At 40.9% G+C, this 22,543-nt stretch overlaps 1 protein-coding gene across 2 annotated transcripts in view; it reads left to right on the top strand.

Moving 5' to 3' along the window:
* Positions 1–237: 237 nt before the first annotated feature.
* Positions 238–22,543, top strand: part of UBN2 (ubinuclein 2) — a 55,821-nt gene continuing 33,515 nt past the window's right edge. The window contains exons 1-3 of one of the 2 annotated variants that reach the window (XM_071551918.1): positions 238–860; positions 4,983–5,075; positions 10,695–10,796. In XM_071551918.1, the coding sequence (XP_071408019.1) occupies positions 432–860; positions 4,983–5,075; positions 10,695–10,796 (624 nt within the window). In that variant the 5' untranslated portion in view covers positions 238–431. Of the gene's footprint in view, positions 861–3,574; positions 3,622–4,982; positions 5,076–10,694; positions 10,797–22,543 lie in introns of those variants that run through there. The other variant, XM_071551919.1, reaches the window with a different exon arrangement.

Below are 22,543 nucleotides of genomic sequence, written 5' to 3'. Positions count from 1 at the left end.
GGCTTTGCTCCGGTGACCGACCCGCCGCCGCCGCCCTGAGCGGCTCAGCGCCCCTTCCTTCCGCTCCCGGGCAGGACCGGTACCCGCTCGCCGCCGGGGCCGCCATTGCCCCGCGCCGGGCCCGGCGTGCGCATCGCCCTGGCAACGGGGGCGGGCGCGGCCGCGGGCGGCGTGACGTCCGGGGGAAGCTGAGCGCTAACAGCGGCGACGGGGCCCGGCGCGCCTGCGCGGCTGCGGGGCTGCCTCTATTTATGTGGGGGGGCGCCAAGATGGCGGGGGCGGCGAGGAGAACGTAGGGGGCAGCTCCGACCGGCGGCGGAGCGGGAGGAGGGGACAGGGAGGAGCCGCGGCCGGGGGGAGGGAGCGCAGAGAGCGGTGTCACCGAACGCGTGAGGCGGGGGCCGGCGGACGGGGGCGGGGGGCGGCGGAGGATGGCGGAGCCGCGCCGGGTGCCGTTCATCAGCCTGTCACCCGTGCGGCGGCGCGAGGGCGAGAGCCCGGCGCTGGAGCGGGAGCCGCCGGGCCGCAACCCGGAGCCGCCGCCGCCGGGCCGCGAGGCGCCGCCGCCGGAGCCGCCGCCGAGCGAGCCGCCCCGCGACAGCGCCGCCCGCCCGGAGCCGCCCCGCGACCCCGGCCGGCCCGAGCCGCCGCCGCAGCGGGAGCCCCCCCGGCCCGAGCCGCCGCCGCTGCCGCCGCCGCCGCCGCGCCAGAGCCAGAGCGGGCGGCAGGAGCCGCCGCCGCCGCGGGAGGCGCTCCCGCTCCGCCAGACGGTCCGCCTGGAGGTGGTGCTGAAGGACCCCACCGAGGAGGGCTGCGTGGAGTTCAGCTACCCCGAGCTGCTGCTGTGCGGGGACTCGAGGGTACGGGACTTCCTCTTCTCCCTCTCCCCTCCCGCTGGCGCGGTCCCGCCGCGCATCCTCCTCCGTCGCCCCGCTGCGGGCGGCCCCGGCCTCCCCGATAGCCTTATCGGCCACCCGGTGCTGCTCGGGGGTGGTCCGGGCCCGGCGGGAGGGGCGGCGTCCTGGAGGCAAGTCTGGCGGCCTCGCCGTCGCTGCGGGCTCCTCCTGGTGCCGAGGCTGCGCCTGTGTTCGTGGGCCAAGGGAGGCTTCGCACTTGTCCCTGAGCTGGCCGAGTTCTGCTGGCCTTTGCTGCGGGCTTAGGCCGGGAAACGCCACTGTCTTGTGCCCCGCTTACCCCGGCTGCCCTCGCCACTGCTCCCTTTCCCTGCCGGGGGCGCCGTGCTGTTGCATCCTCCCTTCCTGGTGGGAGCTTTTTTCCGGCAGCTGAAGGAAACTCTGACCCTGCCGATCTGTGATCAGGTTTGTCTCCAGGCTGTGTGCAGGTGAATGAAGAGTTATGATTCCGGCTCTGCTTCGAGCCTTGAGAAGCTGTGAAGTGAGCAGTAGCAGACTTGGAGAGGAGTTTCTGTGGTCTTGGAGGGAACAAGGGTAAATGAGAGTTAATGTTGTAACCTTACCTGTAACTGTAAAGAACTTAACTCAAGAAGAAAACGTACTCTCCTTTTCCCTCTTCCGCCCAAATAGAAAATATTTGGTGCTAGAACTACTTTGTTTATTAAGGAGCAAAGCTCGTGAGGCAGCTTTAAAAAGCAAGCAGCACTAACCAATCAACAGGACCATGTTCCGTGTAGGAAGGAGAGACACGTGTCCTTAAGCTGGTTACACTTGAGCCACTCGTTCTTAGTTGAGGATACCAGTGAGGCTGCACTTGATTTAAATAGTTGTGACTCCTCTTAATTCCAGTACAGACTTTTGGAGAAAGTTTACCTCATAGTGGAAAAGGCAAGGGGCAAGTAAGAAACTACTACTGAGAAGATTGTGTAAGATCTGCTGATAAAAGCAAGCCTCATGTACCAGTACTGATACTGCTGTGGCGTTTTTACATCCAGCACAAACTCGAGAATGGTCAAAACTTTTTTATGAACCAAAAATGTAGGTGATGTTGCTGCTGTAACTATACTTAGCATCCTGCTCACTTTTTCCTGTAGTAGGAGGAATCTGGCTACACCCTGGATTGTGCTCAAATGTAGAAGACAGAAAAATCGGTGACTGATCTTAATCCCTCTGTGATCTTGTGATGCAAGTTAAAAGGTTCCCTCTGTTCATCATGTCCTACAGCTGTTGTGTGCAAACAGTGCCAGTTATAACTCCTCTGAATTAGCGTAGCATAATCAGGCTGCTCTGTGAAGTGCAATCTTTTTGAGCAGTTCTTGTATGAAGGTGAAAATTGTGTTAGTTTTAGAAGTGGCTCAGTACGTGGAGGCTGAGCTTTCCCTTTGGCAGTTCCCAGTTCCATAACTGCCGCCTTTTCTGTAGGTTGCCAGTATCTTAATCACAACATCAGGGGAAAATGGCTTTTTGTCATGTAGTTCTGATGCAAATTCTGTGTCTTCTGGGAATGAGGGGAGGGCATCGATTTGGGAGATTTTGCTGCAATTGGGATCAGAGACTGCTATGAAGGTAGAGAGGGTGATAGAAATGCTTTATAAGAAACTGTGTTTCTCAGCTCTGTGGAGTCCACATTGAAATGAATAGATCATAATGGCCTGTCAGTTGCTGGACTGTGTGGAACAATCAACTGATTATGTAACACAGTCATAAATTATCATCCCTTTAAAGTGATTCTGGACTTTCACTGGTGTTTAAAAACGATGCAGACTTGGCCTGTCAGTTTCACTTCTTGCTTGCTGTGTGAAGAAGCTGGAAGAGCTACTCTGGTATGGTGGGAAAGACTTAAAATCTTGAGATTTGCTTTTTCCAAGTAGATAGTAACTAACTGGCAGTTAATGTTGTGGAGTTTTAGATTTCCAAATTTGTTGTTTTAGTAATGTTTCAGTTCAAAATGTACAGGTCATAAACTTTATTTTTGCTATGCAGACTTTTTGCAAGATGAAGAGAGATTTGGTTTTCTGAAAGCCATTGCTGACTTCTCCCTTATAAGAAGTTGCTCAACTTTCTTATAACATTACCCATTGAAGTTTAACATTGCCAAGTCAGGAGCTTGTCTTTCTACCTTGTAGCATTGCTGGGAACTGGAGCAACCAAGAAGATTCTCCAGAGGCAGGCTGTTCTGAGAAGGCAAGGACTAGTGCACAGGAATAACTTCAAACATTCCTTTAATATCTCTTAATGGAGTAATAGAGAATCCCCAAACTGAATTGACAGGGCAACTTCTATTTTTTTGTTTTTCTTCCAAATCTGAGTTTCTATCCTGAATCAAAAGCTGGTGAAGATATTTATTTTACAAACTTGTGCTGTCCTTGTCCTTCTGTTTTGCCTTGATACAAGAGAACATCCTTTGATAAGGTTGTTTGTAGAGTTCATCTGTTGGTAGGAATTATCTATGTAAAATTTTTGGATGTGAGTAGTAAGTTTGTGGTTGAAGAGTTCATTTGCCTCTTAAATGCTGGCAGAAGTCAAAGTGTGCCCTCGATTCTGTTGGTGTAACTGAGGCTTAGTGCATAAACACTAAGTCAGAGTGGGTGAGCCAAAGCCCAAGCTGCCTTCTGTCAAGCAGACTGTAAAGATGCTAATGTAGTAATGCCTCAATCTGAGAGTTACCCATCCCTCAGAAATGGTCAATACTAAAATTGGCTTGAAGGTGAGTTTGCAGTAGTGCTTATCAAATTGATGGTCAGCTACAACTTTGAGAAGTTGGTGGAGGGGGGAGGCAGGTTAATACTTAAGTACTAAATTTTACTTGGTCTTTGACCTCAGCCTTATTTCACAATTAAAGAAAAGCCACATATATCTAGCAGAAGATAAGGAATAGGTTTTTCCAACCAGAGGGATGTTTCATGAATTGAGCGGTATTTGATATTTAATTATGCCTGCAGAAAATATGTCTATGACTTTAACTTATGTTTCAGGGCTAACTATAACCTCTGCTAACTTCTTCTTTAAGTACTCAGTCTAGAAAATGTGTGATAATCATGGTGTTTGCAGTTTTGCTTGTCTTCCTCATTATATTGGTCTGATACTGTGGAACTGGCTTGGTCACCATTTAGTCAATGTACTGGCTTTTCAATCCTGTGAAGGAAGGATCTTGATTTTCTGAACTTAGTGTTATTTTTTTGTTCTTAGCCTATTGTAAATCTTCAGTTACTCATTGACGATTGGTCTATGTGCAGTAAAGTTAGTTGCTATCCATGAAGTTCCATAAAATGGAACTCCATTCCGCCATGTTTTATCATCCAAATACCTTCCCCCCCTTCCAGAAACTTACTGTATTTTATGTGAACTCTAATTTGAAGGAGGCAGCCCTGGTTTTCTGCCATAACTTATTCCAAAAAAAGTGCTATGTGCATTGACCTGTTCAACATTTTGTATTAGTGAAAACCTGTTTCAAAAAAAAAAAGGGATGGGGTACTTCCTGCTTGTTTGTATAGCTGGAATATTAAATCTCTGTTGCCCTTGTGGCTAACATAGCAGCAATCTTCTGTAACTCATGCTGTGGATACTGAAATTAACTCTTGCACTCTTGAAGTTACCTTAGTTATGATTGTAACTTACTGAGCTTTTTAGTCTTCTGGCTGCTTCCCTGCTGGTCAGTGTACCAGGTACATGCAGTCTGTTGTATCCAGAAGGACCACAACACCTGTAAGAGGCACCAGTGGAAACAGAAGTGGAAAGGAGTTATATTTAGAGACAGTTCTTTCTCTTTGAACCTCAGATGGCTGTAATTCTCTCTTATGCTTACACATTCAGTTGAGGTTGTAGTGGAATGCTTGGGAAAATACAAATCTGAGTATTTCTTCTGGCTTTTCTATTGGTGTTCTCATCAGAAGCAAAGTAACCAAATGGTAATTGAGTGGGCCAAATTAGTTTTAGTAAGTATTTGGACACAGTATAAATTCTGACTACTTAGTCATCAGAGCATTGTTTATTGACATTAAATAAATATTTTATCAGATGCACTCTGTGGTTCTTGTGGAATGAATGTGTAACTTCTGCATTTTTCAGAAGAAATCAGTTCACTTGGAGGATCCATTTAATGATGAACAACGTGAGCGACATGAAGTAGAAATGCTTGCCAAGAAGTTCGAGGCAAAATACGTGAGTTTCTGTGCTTTGTTAAAATACGCAAATATTTAATAGTGGTAACTGATGATGCTGTAGAGATGTTAACACCACAGTTGGGGTTTTTTCCTGAATAAGGTTGCTGATACAGTGTCAAGTGACTTCTTTACATTTCAGAGATGACTGTCTCACTATATTTCATTTAAGCACCTTGAAGCTGCAACAAGATTATCAGACAAGTCTGCTAAATAGATTTGTCTATAGATGTTATAGCTTGTGAAGCTATTCTTGGAAAAGCCTCCTATATAAATACAAGTAATAGATGCAGGTCGATATTCATGCTAAATACTGTGCTGGAGGAAAGAATTTTTATGTAATGCTGTTTGTTGTGCACTATTGAACAGCTCTTCTGTTTGGGCTAAATACTGATGAATCCTGATGAATTTCTGATTAGTTTGGAGTGTTTCCATAGGAAGTTACTTGTTGAATAGTAAAACATTGCTTGATGAATTTCTTTTAGCTGCTCGCTGCCTGAAGATGCACTGCTGGCTCCTGAAAGGGTACTGTGAATGATTGAATAACACTAGCCAGTAACACAAAAAGGCTTACACTAGTAAATGAAGGTAGAAATCGGAAAATGTTGACAAAAACCACACCCAAACTGGTCTTTAAGAATTCATATGGGTAGGGTTCCGTGATTAATTCTGAGCTGGCAATCAAAGCTCATCATCATGCTGAGGCATGTTGTTATTCTGGATTACTAGTAGAGTACCTCAATAAAAAAGAAGGGAAACGAGCAGTCACTTGTGTGTTTTCCTATTAATACACATATTAAGACTTATCTTTCCTGATATTTTTAAATTTTTTTTTCCTAAGTGCCCCATCTATATGTTCTGTAGAAGTAATTACTATTTCAAGGGATGTTTGCTGTGATACGTAAGAAAATAAACACTTCAAATAAAAATTTTCATCTGTTGAAGGCCTTGACGGAACCCAGTATACTGAGTAAATTGAGAAGGCAGTTCCACGATAGTGCTTGCTTTTGATTTGAATGATAAATAATATTTTGAAAGTGAGAGAAAAATATTTCAAGTGTACTTTTTTAGAAGGCTCATTTCCATAATACAAGTTAAGGATTTTATGATGTCCTGAAACAAGTAGTGTAACTACAGTAGATGAAAGTCAATGTAAAGCAATATATACAGGAGGGAGTGGTAGTGGAAGCAATCTAATTTTATATATACATTTATGCATACATCAAAGCTAAACATGTACATTTATGGACAAAACATGTTATTAGGCATACAAAAATTGGAGTTCAGTGCTCAGTAGTCAAAAAAAGGGGTGAATAGATGCTTTTAACCATTAGAAAGCACGAGGTAACAAGAAAGTACAATTTTCAACAGTTTAAATTTGTGGTGCACTTGTACCTTGATTACTACTTGCATTTCTGGTTTCTTCCCTTTCATTCTGTGCCTAACCTCATGCCCCTCAACCCCACGAAAGGGAATGTCTTCTGTATTACAAACAACTTAGTAGGTTAGAGCCACTGAGCATGAAGGGTGGTGAGGGATTAAGATTTCGTGTGTTAGGTATTCTCTGTCCTTTCTCTCTTCCAATATGAGAGTCATCACTCTCCACCTGCCATCCATGCTCAGAGGAATTGCATCTCTCTAACACTGACCCAGTACAGCTGCTTGTTCTGGCAACATCCAGCCATCCTTTGATTCTTGTGGGGAGTTGTTTGCTCCTTGGCCTAAACTGGAGCAGGGATCCCAAGGTATCCCCTTCCCTCAAGTGAGTGAGTGTCTGCATGCTGCAGTTGCCAGCTGGAGTTAAGCCATGCCATGATGCTCCTTAACAGAGCTTTAGTGTAAAAGTAATCACTGGCTGTATGAGAGAAATAAAGGTGGGGTTTGTTTTTTTTTTCAGATTTGCAGGAAGTACTATATCCTCCTTAAATTACTTGGGTCTTATTTATCTATATCCGTTTAAAATGGCATCAGACAATGTTTTTAATCATAGTGTGAGTGGCAGCACTCCTGGTAAACTTTATATATGAAGAACAGTCTACCTTGAAGACTTTTTACTTGTTTTCAGATAAATTTCTGTACTTATAATCAAATCATTACATTTGACAAATTTTCAAGATACTAAGAAAAAGCCTATGAATAAATGCATTTTTGTAAAACAAAGCGCATAACATACCATTTGTTTGCTTGATTATTCAAAACTGTTTTGAAATTGCTGCACATTTTAAATACCAGCATGAAAATGTGCTCCTAAGAGTTCCTGTTTTCACTGTTTTGACTGCTGTTATTCCCTAGACAAAATCAAATACTGCTGTGAACATGATACTGAACCTCAAACAGTATTTTACCTGATGTAAGAATTTTTCTTGGATCAAAACAAAGGTCCATCTAATAGATGGGAGCACAGTCCTCTGACACTGATGGAATCTCCTACTTGAAAGTACCACAGAGCAAGTGTGCATTGATGTTACCTCACTTTACCTGTCCAGCAGTCTGTTTTAATTTCTCCCAAAGCCAAAGGCTGTGTGTTTAACCTTTTTATAACTTTCTGCTGTGGATTTTCCAGATCATTACTGGATTTTTGTGTTCCATGGCACTGAGTACCACGATGACAGTCATATTAAAACATACTTTGTGTTAAAACATGATGAGTTCACACGGTCCTCCATAGTTTCTGTATTGTAAGAAACAGTGAAATATTTCCAGTTCTCCTGCACACTGCCTGTGATTTTGGTGGTATCATCTGAATTCAGCCCTTTTGTTCTCCAGCTGTAGTGTCTTAACATTCTGTTACTGTATGGAAGTGGTGGGTTTTACCTTTAAATATCCTTGTTGGATTACTGTTCCCTTTTTTGTTCTAATTTCTTTTTTTAAATTAAAGGATATTAATGGTATGATGCCCTGATTTATCAGTGATATGATGGTGACTTGTGTTTTTTTCCTCTGTTCTTTTTTCCCATAAGTCCCAATTCTTACTTTTTTGGCCCCTCTTGGTTGTTGAGCATGCCACGGAACTGTGCATAACAACCCCAGTGCTTCCTGAGCAACATAGCAAATTTGGAGTGTGCTCTATTTTTTTCTTGCTTGGGTTTTACTTCCTTTGTGTGGATTACCTTGCTTTATTGATACTGAATTCAACTGACTACTTCTCATACTAAATTTAGAGCAACTGGGAGATCTTTCAGGGATTCTTGAGTTGTCTTTTTCATTATTATCCTCGGTAATTTGTCATCTTACACTGCCACCCTCTGCCGAATATTAACCCTCTCTGTTGCTTCTAAAGATGAAGGAGAATACACATTCCTTAGTGATTTCACTGATCACTTTCTTTGCCAGAATAAAATACTTATTTCTGCCCTTTCCTTCCTAGTCTTAAATGAGACATCAATTTGAGTGGACCTTTTTCTCCTGATATATACTTGTTTTTAAAGATCTTTGGACCTTTTTTTAAAGCAGTTAAAGTACTACTTCTTTCTACCAAAATTCATTCCTGCTCTGTAATGTATATTATTATGCCTGCTGGTTCTGTTGTTTATAATTTTTATTAACTTACTCAGTGTAGAGACCATGTTTCCTGGTTCATAGATCCTGCTGTGGCCCTTCTAAGATTCTGCAAATATTGGCATTTTATTTGCCACCAACCTTCTAGTCCTGTTGAGCAAAGGTTCTTTAAACCCAAGGTTACACACCACAGTTAATTTGTTGAAGTCCTATTTGGCTTTTTTGAATACTTGAATGAGTAGTATTTGCAGCTTCAGCAACTAGACATCTTAATTTTCTCTGGTGTCATGACTAGACTACTTGTGTTCTGGGCTTGAAAGGCTGGAGGAAAGTTTCAGTAGCAAAACTTCCCTCAACTGTTGCATAGTGAGCACTGACAAAGATAATCCCTTTAGTTCTGCTGTAGTCTTGTGTCCTTAACATCTTGGTCATACAAACTGTCAACACAGTTCCTTAAACATACCTGGGTAGAACCAGGCCCGAAGAAAACTCTCTAATTTTACATACAGTGGTTCAGGTATTTTCAGATGTCTGAATATGGGTTACTATTTTAATCCTGCTTTTATTGATTCAGCTATTATGAGAATTTTTTTGCTATTAACTTTTTTCCATATTGATTTTATGATTATCAGGCAGTCAAAATGTATTAGAAGTTTTACTGGGGTTTTTTAATCCCCTTGTACTGAAATCATAGACTCATAGGTTATGTGTTTATTTCCTTCTCTCGTCCAAACTCCTCTTTTTAAAAAAGTACTGCATGTTTTGAGAATGTGCAGTCATTCAGATACTATACCAGATGAGTGACTGCAGGAAATGATAGGACTGATAAAACGCTTAGCTTGGAATACAACTTGTAAACCTGAATTAGAAACTGAACTCGCTTTTGATTTTTTTCTCCAAGGGCTGTTGCATTTATTTAAGTAGACATGAGAGATTGCTGTTTGCTTGCAAGAGCATATGCTTCACTTCATTACAAACCTGAATTCTTGCAAAACATTGTTAAAATGGAGGTGTTCAGATGCTTACATTTCTCATGGAAGAGCAGTGGTGAAGCCTCCTTTGAACAGTGTCTGCACACTCACAGTAACAAGTGGGCTATGATATTTGGATATGGCAGTGGGAAAGGCTCCTCTAAGCATGCTCAGAGCAGGCAGACAGTTTTCAGGAGGAAGTCTTTTTGAACTCATGGCAGAACACCTCTTACCATTTTAGTGCATCTGGTGCCTTTTGGAGAATTTTATCTTTTAAGACTTTATATTGATGATTTTGACAATACATGTGAGGTAGAAAACTAGACCTTTGATCCTAAGCAGACTTTTGTATAACTCTCAAGTTTAGATTTCTTGAATGTTTGAGGTGACTGTGAGTTTTTACTTGACATGATTCAATAATGGAAATGCCACATGAAAAAAATATAGAGATTAAAATTTATTTTGCTGCTTCCTGGAGGTGAGCCCATCCATAGTCTGTGATGCATCTTCTGGCTTTAATACTCAAGTAACATTTCATGTTTTAAAACTCAGTGTTTTATGTTCAGTCCTGTCAGCTGAGGTGACTGCTCTTGCATGTCAAAGGATTTTATCTTAATATGTTTTTTTCACAGTTATGTCAAATGAATGCTGTAACTTAAACTCAGGCACCATATCTATAAGTACTAGATCGGTATGTTTTTCTTTTGATTTAGGCTTGACTTTACTGTAGAAAATCACTCCCCCTTGTGTAGGGAAACACTTTACTGAGTGCTGGGCTGACAGTATTTTCCCTTATAATGACTCTGTAACATACTGAAACACTCAACACTTTCTAAATTATCACAGCCCTTCTATCACCAACAGTCCTATCACTGTGCTTTAAAACCATAGGGCAGTGAAACTCACTAAATGAGAAATCAGGAAGATTTCAGTCATGCAGAAACAGGGAGCTTGTGAATACTTTTCAGGGATGATTCTGGTCAGGCATATCTGCTGGAACTCATCCCTGTGGGAGTGGTTCAGTTAGTCATCCAGACCATCTTCAAGGAAGCATCTAAGAAAGCAAAACTGCTAATTCTTTGAGTGACTGTTCCTCCAATGTTTTCTGGCCTCAGCTTTTCTTAAGTTGTACAATGCCTTCTTTGTTTCAGGGTGGAAAGCCCCACAAGCATCGGAAAGATCGCCTGCAGGATCTGATCGATATAGGTTATGGTTACGATGAAACAGACCCTTTCATTGATAACTCTGAAGCGGTAAGTGAGCTTCGTCAAAGCTGCAGCAAATCATAAGGCAATGCTTCATTTTTTGATACAGAAGAAAGGTAAGGGAAAACACTTTGTGCCCCTGTATAACTGGTGTGATTACAAAAGGCATATACTACTTCGGGAGTCCAGTGCATTATTGTATTTGTAGTCTTATTCAGATATCATTGTGCACTGCAAGAATTAAGAAAGCTGTTCCTAGATCAAATATTTTTCCAGTTTTAGAAGTGAAATTATTTTTATTTGTGCTTTTCATTTACTGTTGACTGATCCTATACTGGATGTCTTTTGTTTCTTGTGTTAGCTGTCTGGATTATTAGTGGATTACTGGTGTTAGGTTTCCTGCATCAGATCAGGAAGCTATTCTGCTCTTAAAACCCAGTAAGAATAGGATGGTTATTCTAAACATTCACTGAGTATGTCTGAAAAATTGGAGATTAAACAGGTTGGTTAAACAGGTTGGTTACAGCTTATTTTGTCTGAATATTTTTCGGAAATGAAAACGCATCTCGAGGTAAAAGAAAAAGGTTATTAGTTGGGTGTAGGCAGTATCTGCAGTATCAGGTGGTTTGTAAGGGCATTCGAAGATACGTGAAATTATGAAAATGAGGAGAAACTTGGGGAAAAAGGATGATTAAAAAGCTCAGAAATCTCCTATAATTCTCCTTTATTAAATGTCAGAAAGAAGTAGGTGTATGGTTTAGTCAAGTAAAAAAAACGCAAACCAACAAATAAGAGCTGTCACTTGCTAGCCTACAGTTTCCTCCAGTTCTGAGTGACACTGGACCAAGCAGCAATGATCTGCCACTCTGAGGAGGAGGGAGCTGGAAGTCTGAGTGGGAGAGGAGAGATAATGGAAGAGTTGTGAGATAAGAGTAAGAAAAGCACGAGTGCATTGCTTAGCATACATTATGTCAAGCTTACATTTAAGTTCTAAAAATTTAAAGAACTGTGAACTCTGATCTGTGAGGTTTCTGGCATACAGATATTGCAATGAATGATCTTACAAACTGTGTGAGGTGCACAAAAAGCAGAGTGATACCTTTTTGAGCAAAAGAAGTTCAGCAGTTAACCACAAGTTTGCTGTAGGTGCTTATTGTAACTTGTATTAATTTGTCCTTTTTCTTGGTCTAGATAAAAATTTTAGTTGAACCTGCCAATATGAAACTGTCCTATCATTATCCTGCAACTTTTGCTGTAACAATATTGTGACCTCAGCTTTCGTTTGTCATTCCCAAAGATCAGGTTCTGGTCTCTGGCTTGGTAGGAGCAGATGTGCCTCATTTCCACTGAGAAACCACTTGAGCCTATAGCTTTATATGGTTTCTCACTATTGCTTAAGTTAATGTGCTGGTTTAAAGGTAAACAGGAGAAATGAACCCCACTCAAGAGAGATTAAAAGTGAGAGGTACAATTTACTAACAAGATCACAGTAAATACAGTGATACAAAGGAAAACTGGTTTTAACTCACAAAGAACAGATGTATAACCCAGCACCCTGGAGCACAAACAAAATGGTGTTCCTTAGCCCCTGTGCTGAGCACCACATGGTTGCCCTGACAGCAAAGGAAAAGGAAAGGAAAACCTGTTGGTGAGGATGGTGGTCCCAGTCTGGTTGAGAGTGGCAGTCACGGTCCTGTTGAGGTTCTGGTCCTCCTCTGGATCCAACAAGTGGTACCAGAAGTCCCAACTCTCAAGATTATATATGCTCAGTTTCAGGTGAGCATGCCCAGAACCTCCCCCTCCCTTCCCCAGAGAGTTTCACAATGGATGATTTAACTCTGTGAGACACGGGACATATTTGGAATCTGTGATGGCCCATTAGCAGACATGACCCCCTAGGCTGGGTGTGAAGGTGTTAATGCCTCTCTGGAGGGGGATGGGAGTTATCACTGAGCCATTGGTGTGAAGACACTATCTCACAAGGTTCTTTAACACCCAGCTTGTAGCTTGAAGTGTTAGGTGTGCCCTGGGCAGCTGCTGCAGTCAGTGCATTATTAACAGTTCATGAGAAATGAGGTAGAGGGTGTAGACAGTTTTGGTTACACCCACACAGTGATAAGCTGGTCCTGACTGCTGTAATAGGGCAGTTAACTGTCCTCACTTTTGAAATTTTACGATACCGGACCTAAGTTCTATCTTGAGCTTCCTGGACTTACTGTGACCTATTGCAGATCTGATAAGAGATTCAGAAGACTTACAGTACTCATAGTACAGCTCTCTGTCAAAATTGTAGTCTAGCAGGGTTAAACCCTGATCAGTGTATTAGTACTTGCCATACTGTACCTCCTTCCAGCACTAGTGCTGTTACCAGCACCAGATATGTTAGATTTGCAGGAGCATTTACTTCTGCTGTCTCTTGACAGAGTCCTTGCAAAAACGTACAAAAGGCAGTTGTTAGAGGACCAGATGGTTCCATCATGTGCTAGCTGTGGAAGCTGTTGGGGAGAATGGTATATTTGCTAAAGATTGCTCTCCTCAACTATCATTATGCCTTGTGTCTGCCTTACAAATACAGACTAGTGAGAGGCCATCTCTGTTTTGCTTGTATCCCCATTTTTATATAGAAAAGGAGAAAAAAGTGTGCCATCTGCAGTCCAGGTGACTCTTGCAGAGCTTTAGGGTGCTGTAATGTAGGAGTTTAGGTTCAACAAAACCTCTCGTTCCATCTTAGGTGCAAATGGGAAGTGTTCAGAAAGAAAATCTACACACCTGGCTTGCTCATTTTCTGTGTTGAATCGCCATGTACCCTGAGAAATGTCAGAGCCAAACCCAGCCTGGACTTCATTTTGAAATGTACACTTTCTTACACATAGAAAGCTATAGTACCATGGGCACAAACACTTGGAAAATGAATGCAAGTGCCTCTTTAATTGCTCCCGGGTTATCCCAGAAAAAAAATTGAAAGCTTCCGTAAAATTTTTGTCCTTTTCCTTGTCGTATGTGTGGAAGAAATACCCTCACATTTCAGTCTTTGACATTGAAACATATTTATTCCATAGCTTTAGAGATATTTTCCTTCTAAAACCAGATTTTGAGGTAATGCCATGAAATATTATTCAAGACATCAGACCAGTAAGACTCTGTGCCTGGTGTTAGCAGGATTTAAGGAATTCTGCTTCCTTTTGATCCATTTCCGATTAAGCAGTTTTGTACATGTAACCTAGATGCATGTATGATAAATAGCACATGTAACAAAGCATTTGGGTCCTTCAGGGGTCCAGGAAGGCCACTGTTCTCTTGGTTTTCTCAAGGTTAGGGGTCAGGCACAAGTGCATGGAATCTGCTAATGGCAGGATTCATAGGTAGTGGATTATATTGGGGCTGGGTTACAGAGAGGTTGGTTTTCAAGAGGAAGGGTCTTGAACAGTGATGGCAGAAGGGAGCTTTTCCTGAGCCAAGAGATTCCACTCAGACATCTCAAAGGGCACTGGTACCTCCCCTGGTGAAGTGGAGTAAGTTTGGGACAACTTTGGAGGCTAGATTGCTATTGTTTACTTTCTATAAAAATGAAAGCCATGCATGAAATTGTTACAGATTTGCTGTTACTGTTTACTTGGGAAAGAATCAGTACTTTCCTGCAGCGTAGTAAAGACTTGTAGTAGCATGGCTGCACTGACCCATCAAAATGCTTGTGAAAATTGACAAGTAAGGGCTCCTGAAGAGCAATTCAGTGGACTCCAACATGGAGCCAACTAAAGGGAAACACTGCAGAAATAAAGATACTTACAGAATGCTCTTTGCTTTGATTTATTTAGTATATATGCTGTTCAGTATGTACCTCGCTGTCCTCCTTGGGAAACTTTTAGCTGGTTCTCTTGGGAAGAAGTTGCTTTTTCTCTGAATTCATTTAGAGGCAAGCAGGAAATCTATGCATAAGTCTATAGAGTAGATATTTTTGGGTTGAGCATTTTGACTGTAGTCAGTGGGTTATGGTAATTTCAGGAAAAAAGAGTAAATCTAGACTGTCTTACTATTGTTTCTAACCGCTATGTAGCGGGTAGTCTGATGGCAAGTCCTAGACTTGGCTTATAAAACGTTCATAACCTGCAAAAAAAGCTGTTCCTCCTCAGTGTTTCTACTGCTTTGATGTTCAAAATAGGTTTAACTATGGCATAAGCTGCCCAGAACTACATTCCTTGTGTAATGGAATTCCTGTAGATTTTTATGTCCTCTCTTCTTCCCACATACATATACACACACACACAAACACACACACACATGTCCAGCCAAACCAGGCTGATTATTTGCTCTTATGGTGACTTCTGATTATTTGGGTGGTTGAATACCCTGACAGTATAAGCTTTACATAGATGGAGAATTCTGAGGCATCTCAGTGCTCTCTGAACTTTCTGCTGTGTAATACAGAACAGGGATCTGAAGTAACGCATGGTGTTAGTGAGAAGGTGCAATTTTCTTTTACTGAAAGGTAACAAGGCTTGTGTATCCAAACCAAAGACTTTCTCTGTTCCTAGTAGATGAATGCAGAGGAAGAACCATCCACCTGGAACTCTGTAAGCAGTGCAATCTGTCTTTTGAAGCAGTGATACCAGGTAGCCCCACTGGCAGGAACAGAAGCAAAACATGAATGCCAAGAGCACTGGGAAGTGAATATTTCAGTAATTTGTATATCCATGCCCCTCTATATTTGACACAGTCTGCTATTTCATGGTTCCATAGTAGCCTTCTAAACACAGGTATAGATAGTCCTGTGGTGCTGGGTAGAGAAAACCAGCCTACCATTGATTTCTCATACATGGAAAGTTCTCCAAAACAGGTACTTCAGCTTAAAGGAAGAACTTATTTTTCATTTACACCTTGACTCAAGAGCTCAGACCTTCTTAAATGACAACTTTTCAAAAACTGTTTGTTGATTTTAGCAATTCTGGACACATTAGTAAAAGTGTTGTTCTCTTTCTGGGTTCCCTGGAATACTTTCCAAAATTTAAAGGCTTAGGGTCTGCAAAAATTCTGTATCTGTTGTTTCAGGACAACTTAATAGTGTTCTCCCATTTTTACTACTCCAAGGAGCTTGTTTTATGCATAGCTATGGAAAGTAGTATAGTTGCTTTAGAAAGATCATTATCTCTTAAAAAAAACTGAAAAAAGCTATCAACCTGGAAATGTTGGAAGTGTATACAGAGAAATGCTTCATAGGATCCATTATTAAACATCCTTTCACATGGATAGAAGTTGAACAGTGGCCTTTTTCATCTGGAAAAGGCTGCCTCTGTGAACCTCAGTGACAAACCTCATCCACACTGGATATGTGAAGGTGCATTAAAGAGATTCACTTGCCAGCTGTTTCGTTGGCTAAGGATTTGTGTGTTTGTATTTGTATTTACACTGTCTTCCTTGTTCATTGGCACTTTGCCAGTCTTGGAAGTTGTGTGGTTGGGAACTCGTGCTCTCTTAGCTGAGTCTACTATGTCACCTTAATAAAGTATCTTGCAAGATTCCCAGGTGTCCCCGGGGTAGATCTGCTGGTTGGCACCTGACATGTAATGTGCATTCAAGTGAATACAAGAGCAAATTTCAATTTGGATAGTCTTTGCTTTTTATCCTCCTCATCCCAAAATACATTAAGGTGTAAAGTGGAGTGTCAAACAAATAAAGCAGATGCAACAACCAGTATGGCTAGAGGAACAAAGGTAATTGAATTTGCAGAGCACATCTGATGTTTGTTAAAGCAATAGTAATGTTTTCTTGCTCCTTCTGCAAAAAGTCTTACCCTATTTTAGGGAGGAATAAGTAATTTCTTAAATTATTTTTTTAATCCCATATTCTGGCCTAGATTTCAACCAGGTAGTTTAGCACTGCTCATGTATTCAATGACCTCTGGAACAACTGTGAAACTGAAAACTCAGGATCTGCACAGGCACTTGAAAAAATCTGAGACTTACATCTTGACCTTTTAGTACCACTGTTTAAATTTGTGTACATCAAGAACGTAGGAGTAAGAAACAACTAAGAAATAATAATGAGTATAGCAACTTCCTATTTTTTTGCTAAATTTAATTTTTTGAAGAGCACAAAAACACTTGTCAAAGTAATCTGTGCTACTGTAGGGGTAGATAATGGCCTAGGATCAGCTATTCTCCATGAATGTTTAAGCAGCACAAGGAGTCCAAAATACACAAACAGTATAATTATTAATATAATATAAAGGGAGGTTTATACCATGCCAAAATAACAGATTTTTGATTAGAGCATTTCTCTTAAGTGTCATGTATGGAATGTCTGCTTTTCATGTTAAATCAAGTGAAAAGGAAAGTAACTTTTTTCTACAGAATCTTCTAGTAGCTCTGTAACATGGAACCTGGAGAGATTAAGTAATACATTACATAATTATTTGACACTGAACTAGATTTTCCTTGTGGGTCAGGTCAGAGCTCAAGCTCTGAAAGAATTGAGTTGTACAGATAAAGGTTGTCACATGAGGGGTCATATGTTTTATAAGTATGGCTGAAATGTTTTCAAGGTGATAAGAATGTCATCTTGTTGCACCGAAGGTCACTGAAGATAATATAATAGCCTAACTCTGGTGACTGGTGGAAAGGTGGGAAAGGTGTGATGAGAATTAAACAGGACCATAGAGGTGTACTGGTACTTGTGTCAGGGCGCTCTGATGGGCTGACAGATTGCAATATCCTGACTACTAAACTAGGATTCTCCTACGAGACTGTTGTATTATGCTCTAGACTACTCTGAGGCAAGTATTGTATCTTTAGTATTCTGTTAGGCTTTTTTTCTGTTGAGCTCTGCCAGCTGTCCTCTGCCTGAAGGTTAAAAGAAAAACAAACAAAAATCTCCCAACTTGCTTGTGCATTTTGGAAGAGGAACCTTTTTTACCCTGGGGAAGCTCTTTGTGCTTGCTTTTTGATGTCACCTTGGATTAGCAAAGCAATGTATTGTTCCCCCTTAACCTTTTTCAGAATTTCATTGTGTTACATTATGCTGTATTTTTGGAATGATGGTTCTGTGGTTTTGATTGAAAACTTAGCCTTGAAGGAGAGCAAAGCCAAAGAGTGCATTTCAGTTCTTTGCATCTTTAAGAATCGTAGAGATCAATCCACTATGTGTCCTTAAAGTATCTTGAAATGTGTGGTGAACTGTGTGAATATTCAGTCCATTTGATTGAAGCAACTATATTTGACATAATTTCAGTAGTTTGGCTTTTATTTAGTGGTTTAATGATGATCAAAACTAAACAGCTCCCTCCACCCCAGGCTGGTTAGAGCTACCTCAAAAATAAACTGAACAAGGAACAGAAATTATCCCTGCTTGTCTTTTAGCTAAACATGACCTGTTTCACAACAAATAGTAATAAGCTGCATTTGGTAAAACATTCAGACATGTTTGCACCAAATCTCATTTCCAGGAATTAGTCCAGAAGTGTTAAAAACCTTTTTCACATGTATGCTTTTGTAGGTTGTTGACTGAAAGGGAAATGAATGAGGAGAATAACAGTCAAAATACCTGGACACAAGAGTAGACAGTATTAATTTAAAATACTGCTGTGGGTGTTGATTTCAGAACTAAATTTGTATCATCCATAAAATTTAACTGTTCTTGGTATAATAATGCACTTGAAACCCATTAACTTCTTTTTTAAAAACCTAAATTATCTCTCATACCAAAGCATTTAATTAGATAAATGGCACTAGAAGTGTAGTAAAGTAGCTCAAGGACAACAGTTTAAAATAACTTACATATGGACCTGCTTTTACGTGGTCAGACAGTGTATCAGTCTTATTTTGTTATCTGCCAAATGATTCCATAATATTGCGTAGGACCAGTCTGTGTTCACAGGTGTCAATCATGTATCAATTCCTGTCTGTTTGTAGGTCTCAGATCTTTTGATTCTTAATCTTGAAGTGTACAAGGAGGAGCAGAACACCATAAAGGGCTTTAAACTTATTTTCCTTAATAAGATAATTCTGCAATTTCATACATGGAAAAAGGTAGTGCAAAACAAAACTAATTAATGAGAAGATTTAGAATTTGCAAGAGCCATATTCCCTTTAACTCAGAGTCCTGAAGGCTCTGTAAAAGGAAGCTTAATCTATCTTTTGCTATATACAAACATACTCATTTTCTGGTCAGTTAGAGCAGTAGAAAATAGTAGGCTTAGCTCAAAGGAGACAGTCCTAGCTACATTGTGGCCTGCAGGCCCCCCTGTTTATAAAATTAAACACTGAATTATCAGTTAGACCCTGTTCAGTAGGCTGAGTGTGAAAACAGGTTTTGGCAAAGAAAAGTAGTCTCACTTAAGGATTAAGAGGAACTGAATGTCAAAAAGGTCTTTGACAGTCTGGCTGAATTCATAGTCCTCAGCAGAAGCTGTTGAGACCTCAGCTGCTTAGTTACACATACACATCTTGCTGATCTTACTGTCCTTTTGACTGTTACGGAATACATTCAATCTGTATATTGATTGAATTCTGCCTTTCTTGTGTTCTTGTTCCTATGAATCTGTGCCATACAGCATGTTGACCATTCCAATAATTTGCTGTAATTCATGGCTTCCTCATTTGTGGGGCTGTTTTCCATCCTCACTTTTGTGTTACTCAGGCCTCCTTTACTGCTCTGCATCTAAGTTTGTAGTGTGTTTCCTTTTGCTTGTTGTTCACTTCATATGATAATGGTCCTTGCTTTGACTGTGCTCTTTCTACTTCAAACTTGGCAACTACTGTATTCTTCTGTTTTGATCCTGTACTGCCACGGCCTTGCCAATTCAGTTCACACCCTGTCAGCTCAAAAGGAAAGTGCCTGCTCTCTCTGTTAAGGACTGTGGATAATAATCTAATTTATCTCTGTTCATTTTCCTTGTACCTAATGATGCTGGTTCTGAAAGCTGTGGCAAATAACATCAAATTTCTCTGAAATTCTTACCCAACCTTCACTCTCCAGTTTACTTTGCATGGTTCTTATGGTCTCCTAAGACCTATGGCAAGTCCACAACTAAGCCACTTTGCTTGCATTTTGTCCAGTTAGTAGTTTGTCCTGCTTTCTTGCACTAGTCTTTCATATCATCTTAGGGTATTTCATAAATCCTGTCACCACTTTTCCTTTCCCATTTTGCTTTTCTGTACTGCTTGCTAAGCCCTCCATTCTGGGAAGATAAAAGGTGAGTCTATTTGCTCAGATTAAATCCCTGAGTAGGTCTGCAGGCTCTTTCACCAGCTTCCTTGTTGAAGTGTGTATTTACTGTTCTGCTCTTCTGGATAACTCTCCTTCCTGTCTAAATGCTTTTGATAGCCCAAACTTTTCAGTTCTTAAGCCATTTTATCTTCAGTATATTTTGCATGTCATGGAGAGGGAAATGAGAAGGTAGCTGGCAGTTCACTTTGCACTGTGTGTGTGTGCTCATCTTGTGTGGGTGATCTCAAGTCTTCAGTTCATGTTGTGGCAGCTGAACTTGTCTACTAATTTATTCAGCCTGTTGCACTTTATCTTGATACTTGCAGTAGAGGGCCTGCTGCTTCAAACTGCAAAATAAGTCACACTGTTTCCTTTGCAAGTATCTCAATTTTTGATCATTTGGCTGTGCTGCAAAACATTTATTGCTTACAGCGCTTACTCAGAATTGACTTTTTCCTCTGCCAGAGTGCAGACCTTCCAGGTGTGTCAAAATCCTACCCTTTGTTTTACAAGGGCAGAAATTGATTGTTAGTCATCGCACTGCTCCTGTGCCTTTCTGATACTCTTGTAACACTTTCTAGGTGTACATGTATGTATGAGGAGTTCTGGTTTTGTTTCCACTGAGTGTAGCTTCTGGAATTACATTTGTTGCTTATTAATCAGGCCATGGTACAATATTGAGTATTTAAAAACTAAGACTGTGATACTTCAGGACATTGTGCAGTCCTACTGTGCAGTGCATTGTCAAGGCAATCCTTCTGCAGTTCTCTTGCAAACACTTCCATGGCCTGTCTTGTTGACACTTATGCACAGAGTTAGAAGGAATCTGTTTATCCTCCCAGCCTTTCTGAGAATTTGCTGTGAACAAGATACTTCCTAGAGATACCAGTTTTAACATGAAACTTGGAGAATGTCGTTCAGAGGAGACTGATGATCATAAAATAATAAATTAATATTGTTATCCACCATACTTACTACTGACTGCTTCTTCTATGTCTTCGGCTTTCAATATTTTTGAGATACAGCTTTGTAATTCTAATTTGGAAACTTTTCATAAATACTTTTCAAAATAAAGTATTTTTAAGAGTTTGAAATATTTTGTGGTTTTAAAACTATCTAAACAGGGTGAGAATATGTTTGACTTTAAATGAAACAAGTCCTGGTGTTTGTATAAGAGGCAATGTTGTATTAAACACCTAAAATTGGGAATAAAGTAACATACCATGGCTGAGTTTGTCTTGCCTGGGATAGCATTTTTAACAACAAAAAATTTCAGAGAACTTTCTAAGAGAAGTAGGTTTTTGAGCAGGACACTATGGTTAGAGGTGGTACTAAATGTGGCATGTGCTGGAACTTCTGAATATGAAGTGCACTGCAGACATTGGTATTAATGAAAACTGTGGCAGTCTTAGTGAAACAAAGTGTATCATCTGTGAGGGGTTTTTTTATGCTTAATTTACATCATCATCTCTGCTATTTTCAGTCCCAGTTCCTGGATAAAATACCCAGTTCTGTAGAATTCTCACATAGATCAGGCTTCTTTCACTGCAGTACAGTGATTGCACAGACTGTCATCTTTTTAGGAAATCTGGAATAATACGTTCTAGAAGTAACTGTAGCTGTCACTTACAGGTAACTTAAAGGGCCTGTGGTAAAAGTATATGTCTAATAGAAGGTAATTTGAATTGCACATTGTGTCACAAAATTTAAGAGTATTTAGTAGAAGTGTTAGGCTTAAGCTTTAAATTTTAAATTGATAGAGGCAGATTTTGTGGGTTTTGTTGGGGTCTGTTTTATTTTATTTGTTTTTATATGTTTATTAGTTTTCAACCACTGATGTTGCTGGTTTGCCTGTGTGTTAGGTTGAGGTGGCAAAATGCCAAGTGCCCAAACACAGAATGGCAGTTCCCTCCCCCTGCCAAGAAAAGGCAGAGGGAAAAACCCCTGAAAGTTAAACTTAAAAGAGAAAGACTCATAGATTTACACAGAAGAAAGAAAATTAAAAGGTACCACTACAATATAACACATATATACAAAGGTAAAGAACCACCAAAAACCTTAACTCCTGATCAACACAAATCAGAAACCACTCTGGACTCACAAAGCACGCTAAAAAGACACCTCCCAGAAGAGCTCAACTGTCCCAGAAACAAACCCAAACAGAGAAAACTAATAATACACATTTTACTTCCCTAAGATAACACAGTAGTGAGCCAGCGCTGGGCCTGGTTCTTCTGTCCCTCCCAGGATGGCCCAGTGCATCCCACCAGGAGCACAGCCAGGGAGGAACTGAGAGAACTCCTCCTACTCTGCTATATTTGTACTTGAGGTGACATCAGGATACGGTGTGGGATTCCCTTGGCCTGACCCAGCTCCAGTCAGCTCATAATCTGAGGCTACTCTGAAACTAAAGCCAAAATTTAGGCCTGGCTAAACCCATAACATCCTGTAAGGCTGTCAGAGATGGAAACAATTAGTTCATTATGTGCCTGCCTACTTTCTGGACAGAACCAACCAGTGAACAGTCAAGAGAAGTTGCTTATAGGCTGGTGGTGCATCATTGTTCATATGGTTTATGCATCTTGAGATTTAAC

The sequence above is a fragment of the Pithys albifrons genome, chromosome 3 (genome assembly GCF_047495875.1).
Source record: "Pithys albifrons albifrons isolate INPA30051 chromosome 3, PitAlb_v1, whole genome shotgun sequence".
Classification (NCBI taxonomy): Eukaryota; Metazoa; Chordata; class Aves; order Passeriformes; family Thamnophilidae; genus Pithys; species Pithys albifrons.
The sequence above is the reverse complement of the archived record's forward strand: the minus strand, read 5'-3'. Positions and strand labels throughout refer to the sequence as shown.